This window comes from Mandrillus leucophaeus, unplaced genomic scaffold (genome assembly GCF_000951045.1).
Source record: "Mandrillus leucophaeus isolate KB7577 unplaced genomic scaffold, Mleu.le_1.0 Scaffold267, whole genome shotgun sequence".
Taxonomy (NCBI): domain Eukaryota; kingdom Metazoa; phylum Chordata; class Mammalia; order Primates; family Cercopithecidae; genus Mandrillus; species Mandrillus leucophaeus.
Genome location: NW_012102776.1, coordinates 2,545,351 through 2,566,403, shown reverse-complemented (window position 1 = coordinate 2,566,403; position 21,053 = coordinate 2,545,351). Strand labels below are relative to the sequence as shown.

The following is a 21,053-nucleotide window of genomic DNA, read 5'->3' as shown; positions in this document are numbered from 1 at the left end:
CCTGGGCCACAGAGCAAAACTCTGTCTCAAAAAAAAAAAAAAAAAAAATTTCTCCTCTCCCACCCTTGTTATCTGTTGGTATCTGATCATCTTGATCTGCCTTCACCAGATAAATCAGTTTAGCCAGAATCCCCACTTGCCGCTGACATTTCCACTTTTTTTTATCCACTGACCCCCAACACTAATCCTTACCCTGCTTCTTGGGTACAAATTCCCACTTGTCCATGCTATATTCAGAATTGAGCCCAGTACTATACTGAGATCTCTTTCTCCCTATGGCAATAGTTCTTTTGAATAAAACTTACCTTCACAGTTTTAAATTCTGTCAAGCTCTGTTTTTCTAAAACAGTATCAAATTCAATAAAAAAGAATGTTTTCCTAAACCCTGTTTATGTCTCTATTTGTAAACATGTTGCTTCTGTTGTCTCTAAATGTTCTAACCCTCTTTGCGACCTCATAAATTTCTATTCCATGTTCAATATTCACTTTAAACAAAATCATCTTTCAGAGGTTTTCCCAAACATATTAATTCCCTCTACCTCAAATAGTGTTCTCTTTTCCCAAATTTTTCAAGAGTGGGGTGTAAGATCAGAAATGTAAATCTGTAAAGGTGAAGAATTTTCACTGAAAACAAATGAGAAATTTAGAAGATCTATATCTTCAGTATAGAACTTCATATAATATAAACATAAATCAAGTATATAAAAATGCTTTATCCAAACATCTATATTCATATAAAAATAATCCATTATATTGCCCAAATTTCATTATATAACTTAACTAAAATTAAACAGCAGAAAATTACATTTCAGTTTAATTACTTTTTAATAAATGATCTAAGCCTATTAAAGTAACACTTGATGGTAGTCTGTTAACTTTAGTGACATTTAGTATACAAGGCCCCATCATTACTAATTTAGGAGTGCTACACATTCTATTATCATCATGTATTTGGCTACCTTGTATACTGCCAACCATTATGACAAGGTAATGATTTGATATGCTCTCTACAGTGTAAGTTTGTTCATGGCCGAGTCTCTTAATATTATAAAATAGACACCTGTCATTCCACTGGTATAAACAAAAACACCAGAGCTTGTCAGTAGTTAAAGCATTAAAAACAGATTTTTTTTCAGGACTATTACAACAGAAGAAGCAATAGGGGGAAAAAGACTTCAGCACAGGGCAGGGCTCAATTTTGAATACAGCATGGGCAAGTGGACATTTTTAACCAAGGAGCAAAGTGAGGTCAGTGGATGGAAAATTACTAAGAGGAAATATCGGGTACAGGGATTTCTGGCTAAACCAATCTAATAGGATTCTTACTGAAGACAGGCCAAAGTCATCAGAATCACCTGGGGAATGGTGGGGAATGAGGAATCTGATTAGATATCAAGGGTAATCAGATATGGAAGATGAATAAATTCTCACTAAACCAACTTTGCAAGGTTCCTGTTAAAAGTAGATTTTACAAGGAAGTGCACAGGTGGGCCTAGAAGAAGGTTCAAGAGGCTGACTAAAGTTTGGTCAAGTAAAGACTGTCACTAGCATTATGCCAACTGGTAGTAAGCACCAAACAAATGATAAATGAAAAAAATGGAGGATATAAAACAGAATCGTCCCCCTCTTTTTTTCATTTATTTTACTCAACCAATATTTATGAAATGAAAGCAGTAAAGAGTAGTGGTGAAGAGCCCAGACTATGGAGCAAGAAACACAGTTTTAAATCCTGGCTCTACTTCCTAAGTGACCATAAACAAGTTACTGTATCTTTCTGTGCCTTAATTTCCTCATCTGTGACACAAGGATAATTACAATAGCTACCTCATAATGTTATTGAAAATATTTAGTGAGATAATCCATTTTCAAATTCTGTATAATGCCTTGAACATAGTAACCCATCAGTAAATGCTAGCTATTCTACCTCATAATGTCATTGAAAATATTTAGTGAGATAATCCATTTTCAAATTCTGTATAATGCCTTGAACATAGTAAGCCATCAGTAAATGCTAGCTATTCTAACTGTTTTTATCATGTGCTATTATTATGTTATAACAGTTGTGAAGAAAAGCAGGGGAAGGAAGGGAAGGATGGAAACATATATATGCATAGATTTGTCTTTCATTTCCCACAAAAACAACATTTTTAGCCTGAGTAGTTGAAGAAACAGAACTGTTGAGAGTCAGGCTTCTAAACTGCTTTTTCTTCTCCCATGTCACCATTCTCATAGCCTAACTTACCTTGGGGGCTGGGATTTGGAGAAAGAGAAAGAAAATATTGTATTTGGAAGGCATGCTATTTCATAAACAAAAGGTTTAGTAATTACTGATTAAAGGACTCATCACAATAATTCTTCGGTAACTTTTTACTGGGAGAACTTACATCCTATGAAAATATTAACGCTAATTATGAATAAGGAGTGCAAAGTATCAACAGAAACAATGTAAATACAGAAGAAATTAAAATATGTCTCATAGTAGAAAAGGAATACCTTTAATGTTGCCACGGCCCAGCTTCGTTCCTGATCTATCCAAGACGGAAGCTGATCACGTATTTTTTGTTGAGAGTCCTTTAATAAAAGCAATTCTTTTCCTTAGTATACTTGGTAAAATTCAGAGTTTGAAAAATAGTAATTGATTAGCTATTTTATTATTTTGAAAAAAAAGTTCATTCTATACATTATTTCTTTTTTTAAAATGTATTTTACAAGCCACCATGGTAAAATTCTATGTAATATAAGGGACAGAGAACCATTTAGGCAAATGTTGCAATCATTTTTTTTTTGTGCTTAATCTTTCATGAAACTTCAGAAAAACTCAAATGTCATGAGGAACTGTCATAAAAGGTACATTATTTTTAATTATATCTTACATTTCAGACATTATCTAGGTTCTCTGTTATATTTTGGGTATACTGCTAGAAGACTATTATTTATTATGTATTCAAATAGGAAATTACTAGGAAAAAAGCTAAATTTGAGTGAAGTTATTAAAAGTTCTAAAATGTAATTTTAAGACTCCCATTATATAAGAAAAATTTTCAAGTTATAAGATTTGTTTTTCTTAAAGATTATATAAAATTATCCTTGGAATAAAATACATATACTGAGAAAAAGAAACTGCATTAATTTGTTAGTATTACATATTATTCTCAGAATATACGTCTTTAAAATAAACAAATATACTTAGGTCTATTTTATAGGAAATACTTAAGAGGCCAGAATACATTCTTCTAATCAAAGTATAACTTCAACAATAATTTAGAACACCTCTGAAGCAAATTATACTTGATCAACAAAAAGCCAGAAATATTTTCTCTAACAGCAAAATAGATTGTTATTTTAACTTACAGCTTTACGTAACATGTCTCCAACAACCACACCTGTAAACGTATCCCATTCCTATTGAATAAAAACATAGGAACACAAGAATATGAAGATGATAACCAGTCAACAAAATTGTCTAACTTACCCTATAAGATGGCTTAAAATGCAGTTCTCTATGGAGATAGGGAAAAAAAAAAATTCATTTCCATCTTACCACTTCTTCTAGTATGTTAACATTATCAAGAATGTATTAATGTGATAACATAAAATATGAAATCTACTAAGAATAATTTTAGTAAAACAAAACAATAACTCCATTATATATGAGTCTCAATGTCTAAAAATTTAAATGTCAAGTTCAATTAACATTTGTCACTACCTGTTAATTGTTTTTCCACAGGCTATTTGTTGCTAATGAGTAAGCAGTAAGGTGCACCCAAAAATTTAAAAATGGTATCCGGTAGGAAATATTGAGAAAAGTAATTCCATTAACATATTTTTTCTCACTGATTGAGAGAAGATGCCATTAATCCTTTTTTTTTTTTTTTTTTTTGCCATAGAATTAAGATTAATCAAGTGTTCCAGAATCTAGTGCTAAGAAAATCTATGCCTTCCCCATGGCATCCCCTAGTTAGACAATAATAGGTACTACCATACTATTGTCACACACTGGCCAGTAAATAAGCAAAATAAATGAAAATTTGAGAGCAATGTGGAAAAACTACCAAAGCAACATATTTTGTGCCTTCACTCACCCTGGCCACACACTCTTCCTATTAGAATTATGCAGCCACAAATAAGCAAAATATGGATGATTACTACTACATTATGTGAGTCACAGAAAAATGTTCTCCTTTCCCAATGACAGTTTCTTTATACTTTAGGAGAGAAAAATAGTGAATATATATATTTCATGGAACCTACTGATCATAGTGAAAAATATTATATAGGAAGAAGAAAAGACATCAAAGTTATCAACAGGAGTTAATGGGACCAAATGAATAAATTCAGGAGAAACTATACAAGTTAGCCAGTGCATGTGGAGTCAGAGAAAAACAGAGAGAGAACATAGGAAGAACTGTGAATGGTCTGCATTCTTTTAACTATTATATTCAAATGAAAGGAACCAGAAAATACTCAAAATTTGACCAAGTAGAGTAAAGTAGGTCAAAACTGCACTGTCCATATACCATCCCTTGGCACCCTGGCTACTGGAATCTCACTTTATGATAACAGCATCATAATGAGACAAATTACTTGCGAATAACTGTTTTTAAAATTGTAAGCAGACAAGAAATGGTTTCATTAGCTCCAGCTCAAGGGAGGTCCTTTTGAAGTTTGAGAAGGGGTTACATGGCAGACTAGAAATGAGATCATAAACAAGGAAGATAAATTATACATAAAAAGATGAACATAAACCTGTAGGTTCAGGCAAACTTCTGAGAACTGCCCATCCTCATGCCTCACCTGCTGCCTCTTGACAGTTCAGTGGAAGCAATAAAAAATGTAGTTTTGTACCAATATTATCTCACTTTTTCTATTTATGAGCTCTACTACCTAGGCCAGGAAAATAAGAAGGCTGACTCTTCTGTTGCCCTAAGTAAGTGACCCTGGGTTCAGAAAAATGTAGGCAGCTTGGTAGATTTCTTTCCTTGCCTTACCATCACTCTGGAATGTTAGGCTCATCCACAGGGAAGTAGAACTAGAAATCACCATTTTATACCACATTTCTAACTTAGTAAAAGATTAATAGGTTGATATATAATTTCTAGCCTAAAGTAACTTCTAATGTAAACATAAGTCTACCCATTAACAAATTTCTATGTTACTGTAAAATTTCTGTCCTTTACTTTGACTTACATTTTCTTGAAAAAGTTCAGGATGCATGCCTCGAACAAAATGCAAAGCGAACATCAACTGATCAGCCTGCAAAGAATAACAGATATTATCTTGCCTTTTAAAAATTTGTGTCTTTGGAAAAGCATAGTCCTTAAAATCTGGCACACAAAAATCTCCATTCTGTCTTCATGTGACCTACTTTTATCAATGTAAGAAATTACTATTCAGATTGCTTTCTACATCTTTGAAACACTTCAAGTCGGGGTGGGGTCAGAGTAAGTGATCAAATTTTTAGAGAAAGCACTAACAATTATGCAGTGGGCCCATGTCATTAAAAGATAAAACAAAACTAACTTTGCCAGGTGAAACATTAATATAATTGTGAAATTTAGATTAGTCATTATTCACCAAATCCACCCCACGCATTAGCAATCTTCAGTTTGTCACTGTGTAGGTTTAAACATATGGGTGACTATATGCAATTATGACAACTATTTTCTCTTTCCTGGATAGAATAATCTCCTAAATCAAACAGAAAACTGTAGTGAACTCTTCATTTTCCACACAAGAAGAAAAGTTATACCAAATAAGCGCAAACAACAAATAATTCCTTCAATGTATTATCACTTACAAAGTTAAAACATGAGTAACTAATTGAGGTTAGATAACACAGAAAAAAACTATAAGATAACCCAATATTTCACAGAAACAAAAGCAGAACCAAAAACAGGCTGTCAATAAACAGATATCAAAAAAGACACCAAATCACACAGAATGAGAGTTATCAAAGGAGAAGGTCATAGCTACTTTATCAGAAAACTAGAACACGGATTATGCTCAAATATTTCTCACTAAAGGAAGGAGGAAAAAAAGAAGGGAGGATAGAAAAATAAGGTAGAAATTAAGATTCAGACTTTCAGGAGCAATCTAAAAGACAAAATGAAAGAAGGAAGAAACAAAGTCGAAGAATGTAGGAAGTGAACTAAATAATATGCCACATACATTCTACTAGGTGCTGCCAGTAGTCTTAGGAGGATCATACTCTGACTTCAACTCTTTGACATTAAATAATACATTTACAAAGAATTGAAAACTAATTATTTTTCCGTAAGTAAGAATTGGTCCAATTTCTAAGAACATATTAAATTAAATAAGAGCCACAAGTTTATATAGGGCATACAAAATTAAGTAAATAAAATTATGTCTTTATTAAAATATAGTAAAACATCTTTCTGGCAAAACAATACTGTGTCAGACATAGAGTATGAAAATGGATAAGATATAATTGTTACATGATGTATCAAAAACAAGACTCTTAAATACAAGGTACCTATGCAAAATAAGATTTGATGTTTTAATATTTTAAATGTTGTGGAAATAAACCAACTTGTTTCCATTTACGGGAAGAGTGTTTTTAATCCACACAGTATGCTAACTCTACTCTCCATGAGACTGGGTAGGCTTTGTTCTCCACTGCAACCCTATTGCCTACAATAGGCAGATGAATAACAAGTATTTCTTATAAGAACAGTCTCTTTACATGGGCATTAAGAACTCACACAGGGTCAAGCATGGTGGTTCATGCCTGTAATCCCAGCACTCTGGGAGACCAAGGCAGGCGGATCACCTGAGGTCAGGAGTTTGAGACCAGCCTGGCCAACATGGTGAAACTCTGTCTCTACTAAAAATACAAAAATTAGCTGGGTGTGGTGGCATACGCCTGTAGTTCCTGCTACTCAGGAGGCTGAGGCAGGAGAATCACTTCAACCCTGGAGGTGGAGGTTGCAGTGAGCCAAGATCTCGCCATTGCACACTCCAGCCTTGGCAACAAGAGCGAAAATCCATGTCAAAAAAAGGAAAAAAAGAACCAACACAGGTCCAGAATCAAGAAACTGGATACAAATTCCATCCCTCCTATTTTACTAGCCAGGTGATCTTAGCCAGAAACAAATTACATCATCTCTCTTGACCTCAGTTTTCTGTCTCTGTAATGACGGGACAATAATATTAAATCCTATCTACCTCACTATATTATTTTAATAATTAGATTAGATAATGTATCTGAAGCACTTAGCATGGTACCTAGCACACTCTAAAAGCCCAATAAATATTAGTTATCATTTTATTAGTACTAATAATAATGAATAAAATGGATCCTACATTTTATTCAATCATTATTAATCTTTTTGTCTATGGAATACAATTACCAATGTGCAGGAAATTAATATAGAAAATCAGCAATTGGTGTCTCAGTTCTAGCAAAATGGAAGATGAAAAACTAATTTTCAAAATTTCCAGCTACAAATACCTAAAATCTTGGATAAAAGGTCCTCAAGCATCAGAAAAAAAAAGAGGGAATTGGAAACCAGAGTGGCATTAAAAGCAGCTATGGCTGCCTTGGAGGAAAACAGTCATGGTAACCTAGGGCACAACCTACCTGAGCCAACACAAGAAGAAATATTAACAGTGAGATTGCTTTCTTTCTAAAACTTGGGCCCTTAAAGAATTACACTATCAGTAAAAATATGAACCAGAAAAAAAGTCCCCATGCTCACATGAAACAACAAATATACCTGGAATCTGGGCAAAAGAAGTGTCCTCTGAAAAAATTAAACAGCATACTTGTGCCGAGCACAGAGTTAAGGCACAAATTTTAACTATGGACTGAAAAGGAGTCCCTAAACAACAGAACTAATCGTGATGTCACTGGGTTACCTAGTAAGAGTTTAGGCAAGCTTGCTTTAGAGAACTACTCCCCTAACCCGGATCTCAAAGAACTCCAAAAGATAAAGTATCACTGAAGATGAGTTCATGGTCCAAAAGTATCAGCAGGAGAAAACAATCCACTGTAAGCAAGGGTTATTAGACACATCAGAAAAGAAGACTAAAATGTTAAGAATTTCAGATAATAGAACAATCTGAAACAGACTCTAATACAAGTATCATTAAATACTCAAGAATGTAAGAAGGGACTAAACATCCCAGAAGTAGACAGCTCTTCTGAAAAAGGCAGATGAAGGAGGGGAAGAGAACTTTATAATCATTTAAATTAGACCTAGATGAAGAAAAATTTGTAAAATATAAGTAAAATGAAAGAAAAACCTAAGGAAGTTACCCACATTAAAATAAAATTGGAACTAAATTTTTAAAAAATTGAATACAAAAAGTCATATATGTTAAAATTTGAACACACACTTTGTATAACTATATGAGCACAAATAAATTTGTGAAGAATCAAACCAAATTTTTAACACCTGTTATATAAGATCTAAAAGGGGGTATCAAGTCGGGGAGAGACTGAAAAGGATACTTTTTTTTCTTTATTTATACGTATACATCATTTGGCTATTACAAAGAGCACGAATAACTTGTAATTTAAAAAATTAGGTGGCATACGTTAAAAGAAGTATCTTAAGGCTAAGTACTTTATAAAATACCTGGTATAAATAAGGTTCAGAGATTTAAAACTCGAATAGATTGCTGTTGAGAATGAAATTGATGCTGTCTTTTTTGGAGGGCATTTTATGTGTTCCTTAACATTCTACATGTCCTTAAATTAAGAAATTTCACTTCTAGAAATTTAAGCAAAGGGATCACATATGTGCTCCTAATAAGAAATAAGGATAGGCTTTGAAAGATTGTTTATAACAGAGGGAAAACTTAAATAACAATGTCCAAAAGTCTATCATAAATAATAATCAAAATAAAATATATGTAGCATAGTCCATTTTGTAGAAGGAGGAATATGTTTATAAAAACATACATATATGGATAAATATCTGCAAAAACACATTAAAACAGATACCAAAATTTAATCAGTGATTTAATTTTGAGATTGTAGTTCCTTTTTGTTTTCTTTATTCTTACGTGTATTTTGCAAATTTCCTAAAATAAGCTTGTATCATTTGCATTTTTTTAAAAAAACAGTAAATGTTTATTAACAAAAAGAAGACATCTATTAAGCACATATCTTCCTACCAAGTTTTAACAGATAATTTGTATAGCTTTTCCCATACTGTAAATAATACTTTACATCTAGTATATGTATGTGTAATTATAAACCAACAGATTAGGATAAATATGAGATTAAGTCACCATTTATACAAAACATACATACAACGAAAAGACCTTCCTGTAAATACTACTAGCAAGTGATTTCCTTGCCTACAAGAAAATCACACCTACATAAGTAAAATTTATTTTATAAAAGTATATATTGGGGATGTGCACGTGCGTGTGCGTGCGTGTGTGTGTGTGTGTGTAGTACTCAATAACTATTTCTTGATTAAGTGAATTAACAAAAAACAAACATGTGAGCCTGTAAAAAAATGTTCCACATCATATGTCATCAGAAAAAGGCAAATTAAAATAAGTCACTACTATACACCTATGAGAAAGGCCAAAATCCAAAACACTGACAGCACCAAATAATGGTAAGGATGTTGAGCCACAGAAACCCTCATTAATTGCTGGCAGGAATGCAAAAGGGTACAGCCACTTTGGAAGGTAGGTTAGCAGTTTCTTACAAAACAAAACATATTCTTATCATATGATCCAGCAACTGCCTTCCTCGGTATTTACCTAAATGTGTTGAAATGTTATGTCTACACAAAAACCTGCATATGAATGTTTACAGCTGCTTTAATCGTAATTGTCAAAACTTGGAAGCAACCAAGATTTCCTTCAGTAGGTGCTGAATGGATAAACTGTGGTCCTCCAGATAATGGAATTGTATTGTATTCAACATTAAAAAGAAATGAGATACTATGCCATGAAAAAAACATGAAAGAACCTTAATTGCACAATAGTAAGTGAAAGAACACAATCTACAAAGGCTACATACTGACATACTGTATGATTCCAATTATATGACAAATATAATTAGAATATAATTTGGAACAGGCAAAACTATGGACAGTAAAAGCATCAGTGTTTGCCAGGGGTTAAGTGAGCAGGAATGAAAAGGCAGAGAATATTTTAAGAGCAGTGAAACTACTCTGTAAGATACTAGAATGGTGAACACATGTCATTTACATTTCTCAAAATCCATGTAAAGTACAATACCAAGAGTGGACCTTAAGGTAAACGATGAACTTCAGGTGATTAGGATGTGTCAATGTAGGTTCAACAGTTTTGACAAGTGTACCACTCTGGTGCAGGATTTTGATAGTGAAGGAGGCTGTATAGTATGTAGGGGCATGAAATATATGGGAAATCTCTATACTTTCTGCTTAATTTTGCTATGACCCAAAACTGCTCTAAAACATAAAGTCTACTTCTTAAAAAAATGCATTCCCAACTATAACATAACCAATGAACATTACATAGATAAATTTTATTTTATTTATTTATTTTTGAGATGGAGTCTCTCACTGTCGCCCACGCTGGAGTGCAGTGGCGTGATCTCAGCTCACTGCAACCTCCATCTCCCAGGTTCAAGTGATTCTCCTACCTCAGCCTCCTGAGTAGTTGGGTTTATAGGTGCCCACCACCACACCTGGCTAATTTTTGTATTTTTAGTAGAGACGGGGTTTTGTCATGTTGACCAGGTTGGTCTCCAACTCCTGACCTCAGGTCATCTGCCCACTTCAGCCTCCCAAAGCGCTGGGATTATAGGCATGAGCCACCACGCCCAGCCTACATAAATAAATTTTAAAACCCTCGAAACATAACAGATCTAAGCAATTGGCCATTGTTCAAGTGTGGCTGAAAAACCCCCCAAAACAGTTACAACCAACTAATACGTATATGAAACAACTACCATGAGAATTAAAACACTAGAAAAAGCAAGGCATGTCTTTTGGGGAGATGTGTAGTGTAGTATTCTTAGGTATTAGGTTAAAATTCAGATTTGTAGTTAAATAAATAAATGATGAAGTGGAGAAGCTACTAAGATGAACATTTTATAAATTAATGGATCTTTAAAATGATTATAATAACATATATAGTTTAAGGTAAAGAAATACATAATGATAAAGACAAATAAGACAATAAGTGTATTAATTCAAAACCTTTATCAGTTAATGATGTAGTTCAATACTTATAATTTAATGATATAGCAAATTCTTTTCATTTGTTTTGATGTTTGTTTTTACAGACATGGTCTCATTCTGTTGTCCAGGCTGGAGTGCAGTAGTGTGATCATAGCTCACTACAGCCTCAAACTCCTGGACTCCAGTGATCCTTCCACCTTGTTCCACCTTGACAATGCAAAGTGCTGGGATTACTTGTATGAGTCACCATGCCTGGCCTAGTTAATTCTTTATGACATATATATATGTGTGTGTTTTTATATATACGTCATATATATACACACACATATATATACAAATGTACACACAGTACTACCACATTTATTTTAGCCATTTCTTCACTTATACTGAGGAAGAACAATGTAGTCTCTAGGTTTAAGGAACAGAAGTAAAGCCCTTGTCATTCTATGATCCTCAGATTACCCACTGGAGTCAGTAAACTAATTGCTAATTATTACTGAGCCCAACACTCCAAAAAATGTTGTCAAAAAATAGGCACATAATATGTGGACAATAAGTGGGTAATGGTGGTTACCTTTCTCCTGTTATCTGGTTACAGAAGATATCCTGACCTCAAGGATGAGCATGTAATTACGGTGTCAGTCAATCACATTGTATTACTCCATAGACATTGATACAAGGGTTGCCACCTGACCTAAAACAGGTCAACGAGGATCTTCTTCCTTAATTTTCTAAGCTGGAAATGGCAAAGAAAGCTCTTTTTGCCGTCTATCAGGTTGCCTACCTGTACCAATAAATTCCTTCAGCCATAAGTATTTAACAATAACATCATAAAGGAGAACAATAATGATTCAAGAATAAAACTAAAAACACAATTTACAGAAAAAGAGAAAAAGAACATGAGCACAAGTGCATGGCTGCATTATTTCCAGTTAAACAGAATTAAAATTAAGAATGAATAAATTAAGGGACTGGGTGCCATGGCTTAAGACTGTCATCCCAGCATCCTGGGAGGCAGAGGCGGGCAGATGACTTGAGCTCACGGGTTCGAGACCAGCCTGGGAAAAATGGTGAAATCCCATCTCTACAAAAAGTACAAAAATTAGCTGTGCATGGTGGTGTGCACCTGTTGTCCCAGTATTTGGGAGGCTGAGGTGGGAGGATGGCTTGAGCTCAGGAGGCAGAGGTTGCAGTGAGCCGAGCTTGTACTACTGCACTCCAGCCTGGGCAATAGAGCAAGACTCTGAAGGTCTGAAGGGAAGGGAAGGGAAGGGAAGGGAAGGGTAGGGAAGGGAAGGAAAATGAATAAATTAAGTTTAAGGCTTTCTGAATAGTTGTTTTTTTTAAAAAAAAAACTGTCAAAATAAAAAATTGAGCAAATATTTTGGTATCTTTAAAATCTTTCATCTATTTTTGCTTTATCAGATCAAGAAATCTGGTCACTTTAATTCAATGACAATTTATTTCAATATACTTGAGTTTTGTTAAAAAATATTTTAATATCAAGGGGATATATAACAAGCAAAATCTTAAGTGAATAACTCTCTAAATGAATAACTAGCTAATGAAGAAAAATTAATAAGTGAGAGTAGGCCACTACACGGTATAAGTCAACCATACCTCCCATACAATTAAATCCCATACACTCTAGTAAATAATCAGAGTGAAACTACTAGATCAGGATTAATATGACATTAGGACATCTTAAAGTGAACCTTAGTTGAGATCAAGTTCACATTTCCAGGGATAGTGGTTTGTTTCAACTGTATCATATCAGCAAGAAATCTTCAGCATCAAGCAGGATGCACTAGAATTTCAACCCCAGTATCCTCTAGATCTAAGCTAAAGATTATTAGCTGTAAATCTTAGTTTCTTCTTCTGTATAACAGAATTGTTGTAAGCATTAAATGGCAGTATATGTAAAGCACTTAATAAAAGGTGATCAGTAAAATAACTATCTGATATACAGTAAACTGATATACTATATAATAGTCATATCAAATTTACTTCCAAAACATTCCATAAACCCATGATCCTCAAAGAGACTAAGAAGCAGTAAAAAAATCTAAGTTAATTCATTCCTTTTACTTCTCCTCTATTATATTTATTGCTTTCAAATATGTTCAATGAAAAGTATAAAAGAAATGTTACCTTGTGAAGAGAAGTCATGCTTTAAGCTCAAAGCAGTTTACATAACATTGAACTTGGGCACTCACATATTGCTTGAGACTAAATCACCCATTTTAATGAATAATTTTATGCACATTCAACTGTATTTTCAGAAAAGTCAAAGGATTAGATACAATTCTAGAAGTTTCAAAGTTATTTAAGCAGAAGAAAACTGTATCACTTACTAAGACTCACTTTAGTAGCCACAAGTTATAAAATTTCTAAATATCCAACCAGAGAATTTCCACTTTTTCATATAAGAAAAATTAATCTTAATAGAAAAAATAGCAGAATCCAAATTAAATTATTTACACACTAAATAAAATCAAGTGAGGTTAGTAATATTATAATTTAAAACATAATATATATCTGAATTTTACTCAATCAATAAACAAATTCATATGGAAATGGAGGCAAGGTGAGTGGCATAGACATTAACTTTCAAGAAGTTTCATGAAAACAATTTCTCTTCATATCCCACCATTTTTCTATGCCATTTCAAATCTGAGATAATAATTCCAAGAGGTGAGGGAAACAGTAAGAATATAGTATTCTACTTCCTGTGGATTCAGTTACCTACAGTCAACAGTGGTCTGAAAATATTAAATGGAAAACCCCCAAAACAAAGAATTCATAAATATTAAATTGCAAGCCATTTTGAGTAACATGATGAGATCACGTGCTGTCTGGCTCCATTCTGTCTGGTTCATCAATTGTCCCTTTGTCCAGTAGATCCATGCCATATATGCTACCTGTCCATTAATCACTTAGTAGCCATCTCAGTTATCAGATCAACAATCACAAGATCGGTGAGTACAGTACAATAAGATATTTCGTGAGAGAGAGGTACCACATCATACAATTTTCATTACTACATATTGTTACAACTGTTCTATTTTACTATTATTGTTGTTAATCTCTTACTGTGCCTAATTAATAAATTACACTTTATCACAGATATATATCTGTATAGATAGGTATGTATAGGATAATACCAAACCCTACATATATTACGTTTTTTTCTATAGGGTTTGGTGTATCTACAGTCTTAGGCACCCATGCGGGGTGTCTTGGAATGTATCCCCCATAGATAAGAGACGACTACTGCACACACTCCCAATCCTTCCTTCCATTTTCTTTCATGTATTTTTATTTATTTATTTATTTATTTATTTTGAGACGGAATCTTGCTCTGTCACCCAGGCTGGAGTGCAGTGGCGCAATCTCAGCTCACTGCAACCTTCGCCTCTTAAGTTCAAGCAATTATCGTGCCTCAGTCTCCAGAATAGGTGGGATTACAGGCACACCCTACCATGCGCAGCTGATTTTTGTATTTTTAGTAGAGATGGGGCTTCACCATGTTGGTCAGACTGATCTCGAACTCCTGACCTCAGGTGATCCGCCAGCCTTGACTCCCAAAGTGCTGGGATTACGGATGTGAGCCACTGCGCCCAGCCCCAACCATTTTCTGTATACTCACCCAATATAGTTGGAAATGAATACTCCAACTACTTCCATTATTTTGTACCTATTCTAAATTATAAAGTGAAATGAAGAAACAATATGTAAAGGCACTTAGATAAAAAAATCGTTTTATTATAATCAAAAGTTTTAGGGAACAAAATATACAATTTATCCTATAATTGTCTGAAATAGGTAACTGAAATAAAAACTTTTGCTCTCTTGAAGAAAAAACAATGGTATAGCCAATAATATAAACTGAAAGGTCTAGACGGCTTTCTTTATCTGTTTTAGTTTATTAACAGTCTAAATTTCCTGCTACAAAATAAGTCAATCACGTTTCTGTTCCAGGTCAACTTGCTTTCAGTTTAATGTGATGTGAACATTAATAATCCTAATCTCTCTCTATTTCAAGAGTCTACTGTTGCCATACTGCTGTCACCAACATGACAGCAAATTCAGCATGAGAGAAACCTAGCAGGTAGTTCAATGTTATGCTGACTGTTAAAAACCCTAAAAGCTTTCATTAAATATAAAATTGGTTCCATCCTTAGTAAGGTTATAGTGATAAATCTTGAGAAATATATCTCATTGCTTTATGATTAATGTGCTTTCTGAATTTTTATTAATCACTGAAACCCTACGGAATGCTGAATTTAATATTACTCAAACAGAAATACAAATTTTCCAAAACAGATATTCCATCATCAATTAAAACATGTCTTAAAAATTGTAAACAATAGCTTTTTAAAAATGAGTTTCACATGTTCGCAATAGAAAAGTATTATTCAAAGTAGGTAATGAAAAATCCCAACTGAGTACTAACTGAAATATTAATAAGCTTAAGCCTCTCAACGTCTCTCCTAGTGAACAAAAATGCTGCCTTTTGCCTAATACATGCATTTTTAAAAGGTAAAGTAACTTAAAAGAAATAACCTCACTATAGTCACTACAGTTCACTAATATATTAAATCATTTTATCCTTCCCAAATTACATTATAAAATACATGATACAGGGGTTCAAATTTCATCAGTGAATATATTGTATTACTAATGATAAAATGAGAATATATAAACTGAGGTAAAATATATAGTTTAGAAACAAGCAACTAACTCCTAATAAGAAAAGCTACTAATATTTGAAATGAACAAGAAGGAAGTTTATATTCTCTTTTGCCATAAACAATTTTTTTTTTTTTTCAGACGGCGTCTCGCTCTGTCGCCCGGGCTGGAGTGCAGTGGCCGGATCTCAGCTCACTGCAAGCTCCGCCTCCCGGGTTGACGCCATTCTCCTGCCTCAGCCTCCCGAGTAGCTGGGACTACAGGCGTCCGCCACCGCGCCCGGCTAGTTTTTTTTTTGTTTGTTTTTTTGTTTTTTTGTATTTTTTAGTAGAGACGGGGTTTCACCGTGTTAGCCAGGATGGTCTCGATTTCCTGACCTCGTGATCCGCCCGTCTCGGCCTCCCAAAGTGCTGGAATTACAGGCTTGAGCCACCGCGCCCGGCCGCCATAAACAATTTTTAAGAATAATATTTATTTATAACACATCCACTTTCAAAAAAGATTTGGGGCAGCTTAAAATAACTGCAGCTCCATAACATTTTCATAAACCACAGTCCATTTCAGTGTAAAGGTCTTAGAAATAAAAATTTAAAAACCATTAAGCACATTATTATAAGACTGACCAATAATAAAACTTCATAGGCTTAATATAGTGCCTAGAAAATAAAACAGATTAAAATTACATTTAAAAAACTACTCATACAAATCGAACAACCTAGAAATATAAATTAAGTAAATCCAATGATTAAAAATTAGAAGAACAATAATTACAATAAAATAAACTTGTTCTATATAAAGCAAAAGCTTATTTAAAATATCAAGAAAACATGAGTATGGCAAGGTAAGGGAGGAAGGTAGAAATAAACAACTTTAAAAACAATAAAGATATAAAACAATAAGATAACATTTATATACCATAGTTTGGTGAAAATTTAACACTGATAACATCCTGGGTTGATAAAGTGCAACAAGGGAGATAAAGATATACCTTTATTATCGTGTGGGTAGAAATATTAACTGGTAAAAAGCTTTCCAGAAAACAATCTGCTAATATTCAATAAGATTTAAAAAGTAATCCTTGGACCAGCAATTATACTTACAGAAATTTACTGAATAGAAATACTATATATAAAAATAAGTGTACCATATAGGATATTCACTATAGTCATATATAAGAACAAAAAACGTATAAATCATCTAATATTCGCTGAAAGTAGTACATAAAGTAGTATATGGTCACATTATAAAATATAACACAGTCACTAAAAATAATGAAGTTAACATGTTTATACTCATGGAAAGATCTTCAGGACTTACTACAAAAAAAAAAAAAGAAACTATGGAACAAAATATATAGCAAGAAAAATTTTAAAATTGTATCTATATATTTGTACTTATGAATATAGAGAGATAGGAAATGGATGATAAGGAACAAATCTAACCTTGAGCTGGTTTACTCTAATGAAGGAATAACGGATGGAAATAGTTAAATGGATCTTTAAGATTTTCTTTCTATACAGTTCCATTAAGCTTGAAACTCTAAAATAATTTAAAGTTTCGTTTGTATAATGAAAAAGTTTTAAGTATTGCATGAGATAATACATTATACAATGTTAGACAAAACAGGATATCTGTAACTAATGAAACTATCACTATGAAGGTTATCTTCATAATTAGGATCATAACATTTTAGTGACAAAATGGCTTTGAGATAATTTGCTTATAATTTCCCATTTTACACAAGGTAAAACTGAGGCCCAAAAAGTGAGGTTTGGATTATAGTCAAGTGCAAAATATTTAAAAGGAAAATATACAAGATGACCTGCTAGATGCAACCAGGTGGAACAACTCCCACTGAGGGGCCAAGAAGACTGGAGGGCCCTAACAGATCTTCAGAGGGAAAGCACCAAGAGTGACACAGGGAAGACACAGAGGCTGGGTTGAAGGAGAAGAAAGCTGGGAACCCTATCCAGAGCTATTGCACACTTGGACTTGTTCCTGGGCCTCAATGGCTTCGGGGACTAGGTGAACTGAACTGGCAAGATGCAACCTTTTCTCGCCACAGGCCTCTGGAACCCAGGCAGGAAAAGACCCCTCAACCACCACAAACACTTAGGTTGGCAGGCAGAGGGGCTTAGAGAAGTGGTAGGGGCAGCAAGCCAGCTGATGTGGAACCCAGGGGGTTTGGTACCTGAGTATGTGCAGCAGAGCTGGCCAGGGATGGCTATTCCCCTAGGCTCAACTTGCTCCCACTGGAGACTTTAGCTCTAAGGGAACTGTTTGTCCTGAACTCTGCAGGGCAATCTAGACCATTAGACTAGCTGTTTTAACCTGAGCACCCCTTGGTCTGCTGGTATCCCTGGAAGCCCCAATCTGGCCACGCCTGCTTGCAGGGCAGCCTCAGGTGCCCAGGGGACCTGCAATGGCAGATGTGCATGACTGGCGGAGAGCTCCAGCAGAGCTGTCTCCACAGCCATGCACCAGCCCAAGCGCTCCCTCCCCACACTCCAGCTTCCCCATGATCCACAGCAACTCCACACATCTTTGCGGTGCATGTATGCATGGCCAGTTTTTGCTTTCCTTGCCCTGCCAGCATGTGAAAGTGCAGTCTGCCCAACCTCCCACCACCCACCGCCATTGCAAAAAGAGCCCTGGCAGACAGAGAACCAGCTGGCCCCACCCCCGTCAGTGGCTGACTTTTGCGCTAAGATTGCCACTGGAGTAGAACTAAGTGCAGATAAGAGAGGATTCTCCCCAGACCTGAGTGACCACTCCTGCTTGCAGGGGCACAGAGAAGGCACCCACCTTCACCCACAGGGGCCCCGTCCTGGAGCCAACACCACCTGCAGTGTGATCATGCACAGTCACCAGCAGGGGCTTCCCACGCCCTCTCCACAGCTGCACTGCCTCCCTCACCTTGGTTAATGCAAGCAGAAAGGTAGGCACTCTGGTACCATTTAGTACCCTGACACAACTGCTGCTACCACTGCTGCTGGGACATGCAAACAGGGATGAATCCCACTGTAACGGCACTATGAAACCCTTTGGCTAACACCGCCTATCCAAGGGTAGCGACCAGAGGTCACAGAGCACCTTGCCCCTCCCACCCCACCCACCCCGACTGCCCTACGTGTGGATTCCTAACCACAGTGGATTCCTAACCCCAAGGAGCCAGAGATCAAAGTTGGGGCCCAATACGAGTCCCCAAGAGTTAGGCTACACAGTCCAGGATATGGGAGATGAGCGCTGGCCTACTAAAATCTTCAAGAAACAAAAGCAGTTAACTAAATCCACCTTAAACCTCAATCAAACATTCAATGTCATTAAATAGAATAAAAGGAAAAACAAAAGAAACATCGAAAGGTGAGCAACCTCAGAAACTGAAGATAGATAGGCCCAAAAAGATGAGAAAGAACCAGCCCAAGAAACCTGAAAGCTCAAAAGGCCAGAGTGCCTTCTTTCCTCCAAACAACCGCATCACCTTTCCAGTAAGCAACCACATTGAGATGGGTGAAACGACAGAAATAGAATTCATAATATGGATAAAGAAGACAATAGAATTCAAAATAAAGATCATTGAGCTACAGGAATACATTAAAAGGCAATCCAAGGAAGCTAAAAATCATGATAAAACAATGCAGGGACTGACAGACAACCTAGTCAGTATAGAGAAGAATGTAACTGATCTGATACAGCTGAAAAACTTACTACAAGAATTTTATAATGCAATCTCACATATTAATGGCAGAATAGACAAAGTGGAGGAAAGAATCTCAGAGCTTGAAGACTTTCTTTTCTGTTTTTAAAAATTTTACTTTAAGTTCTGGGATACTTGTGCTGAACGTGCAGGTGTATTATATAGGTATACATGTGCCATGGTGGTTTGCTGCACCGATCGACCCATCATCTAGGTTTTAAGCCCTATCTGCATTAGGTATTTGTCCTAATGTTTCACTCACTTTTTACCCCACGCCCCAACAGGCTCCAGTGTGTGATGTTCCCCTCCCTGTGTCCATGTGTTCTCATTGTTCAACTCCTACCTACATATGAGAACATGTGGTGTTTGGTTTTCTGTTCCTGTGTTAGTTTGCTGAGAATGAGGGTTTCCAGCTTCATCCATGTCCCTGCAAAGGACATGAATTCATCCTTTTTTTGTATCCTGAGACTTTGCTGAAGTTGCTTATTAGCTTAAGGAGCGTTTGTGCTGAGACGATGGGGTTTTCTAAATATACAATCATGTCATCTCCAAACAGAGACAATTTGACTTTCTCTCTTCCTATTTGAATACCCTTTATTTCTTTCTCTTGCCTCTTTGCCCTGGCCAGAACTTCCAGTACTATGTTGAACAGGAGTTGTGAGAGAGGGCATCCTTGTCTTGTGCCAGTTTTCAAAGGGAATGCTTCCAGCTTTTGCCCATTCAGTATGATATTGATATTGATTCATATTAGTATGATATTAGCTGTGGGTTTGTCATAAATAGCTCTTATTATTTTGAGATACATTCCATCAATACCTAGTTTATGGAGTTTTCAGCATGAAGGTGTGTTGAATTTTATGGGAGGCCTTTTCTGCATCTATTGAGATAATCATGTGGTTTTTGTCATTGGTCCTGTTTATGTCATGGATTACGTTTACTGATTTGCATATGTTGAACCAGCCTTGCATCCCAGGGATGAAGTCAACTTGACTGTGGTGGATAAGCTTTTTGATGTGCTGCTGGATTCAGTTTGCCAATATTTTATTGAGGATTTTTGAATCAATGTTCATCAGCGATATTGGCCTGAAATTTTCTTTCTTGGTTGTGTCTCTGCCAGGTTTTGGTATCATGATGATACTGGTCTCATAAAATGAGTTAGGTAGGGGTCCCTCTTTTTCTATTGCATGGAATAGTTTCAGAAGGAATGGTACCAACTCCTCTTTGTACCTCTGGAAGAATTTGGCTGTGAATCCACCTGACCCTGGGCTTTTTTTAGTTGGTAGGCTATTAATTACTGCCTGCCTAATTTCAGAACCTGTTATTGGTCTATTCAGGGATTCGATATCTGCCTGGTTTAGGCTTGGGAGGGTGTATGTGTCCAGGAATTTATCCATTTCTTCCAGATTTTTTAGTTTATTTGCGTAGAGGTGTTTACAGTATTCTCTGATGGTAGTTTGTATTTCTGTGGGATCAGTGGTGATATCCCCTTTATCATTTTTTATTGC

General features: G+C 35.4%; 1 protein-coding gene across 1 annotated transcript in view; it reads right to left on the bottom strand.

Moving 5' to 3' along the window:
• Nucleotides 1-21,053, bottom strand: part of DYNC2H1 (dynein, cytoplasmic 2, heavy chain 1) — a 376,294-nt gene that overhangs the window by 194,861 nt on the left and 160,380 nt on the right. Inside the window, exons 72-74 of the mRNA XM_011984411.1 lie at nt 5,188-5,253; nt 3,352-3,402; nt 2,494-2,571 (exon numbers count right to left, since the gene is read on the bottom strand). Of these exons, the coding sequence (XP_011839801.1) occupies nt 2,494-2,571; nt 3,352-3,402; nt 5,188-5,253 (195 nt within the window). The remainder of the gene's footprint in view (nt 1-2,493; nt 2,572-3,351; nt 3,403-5,187; nt 5,254-21,053) is intronic.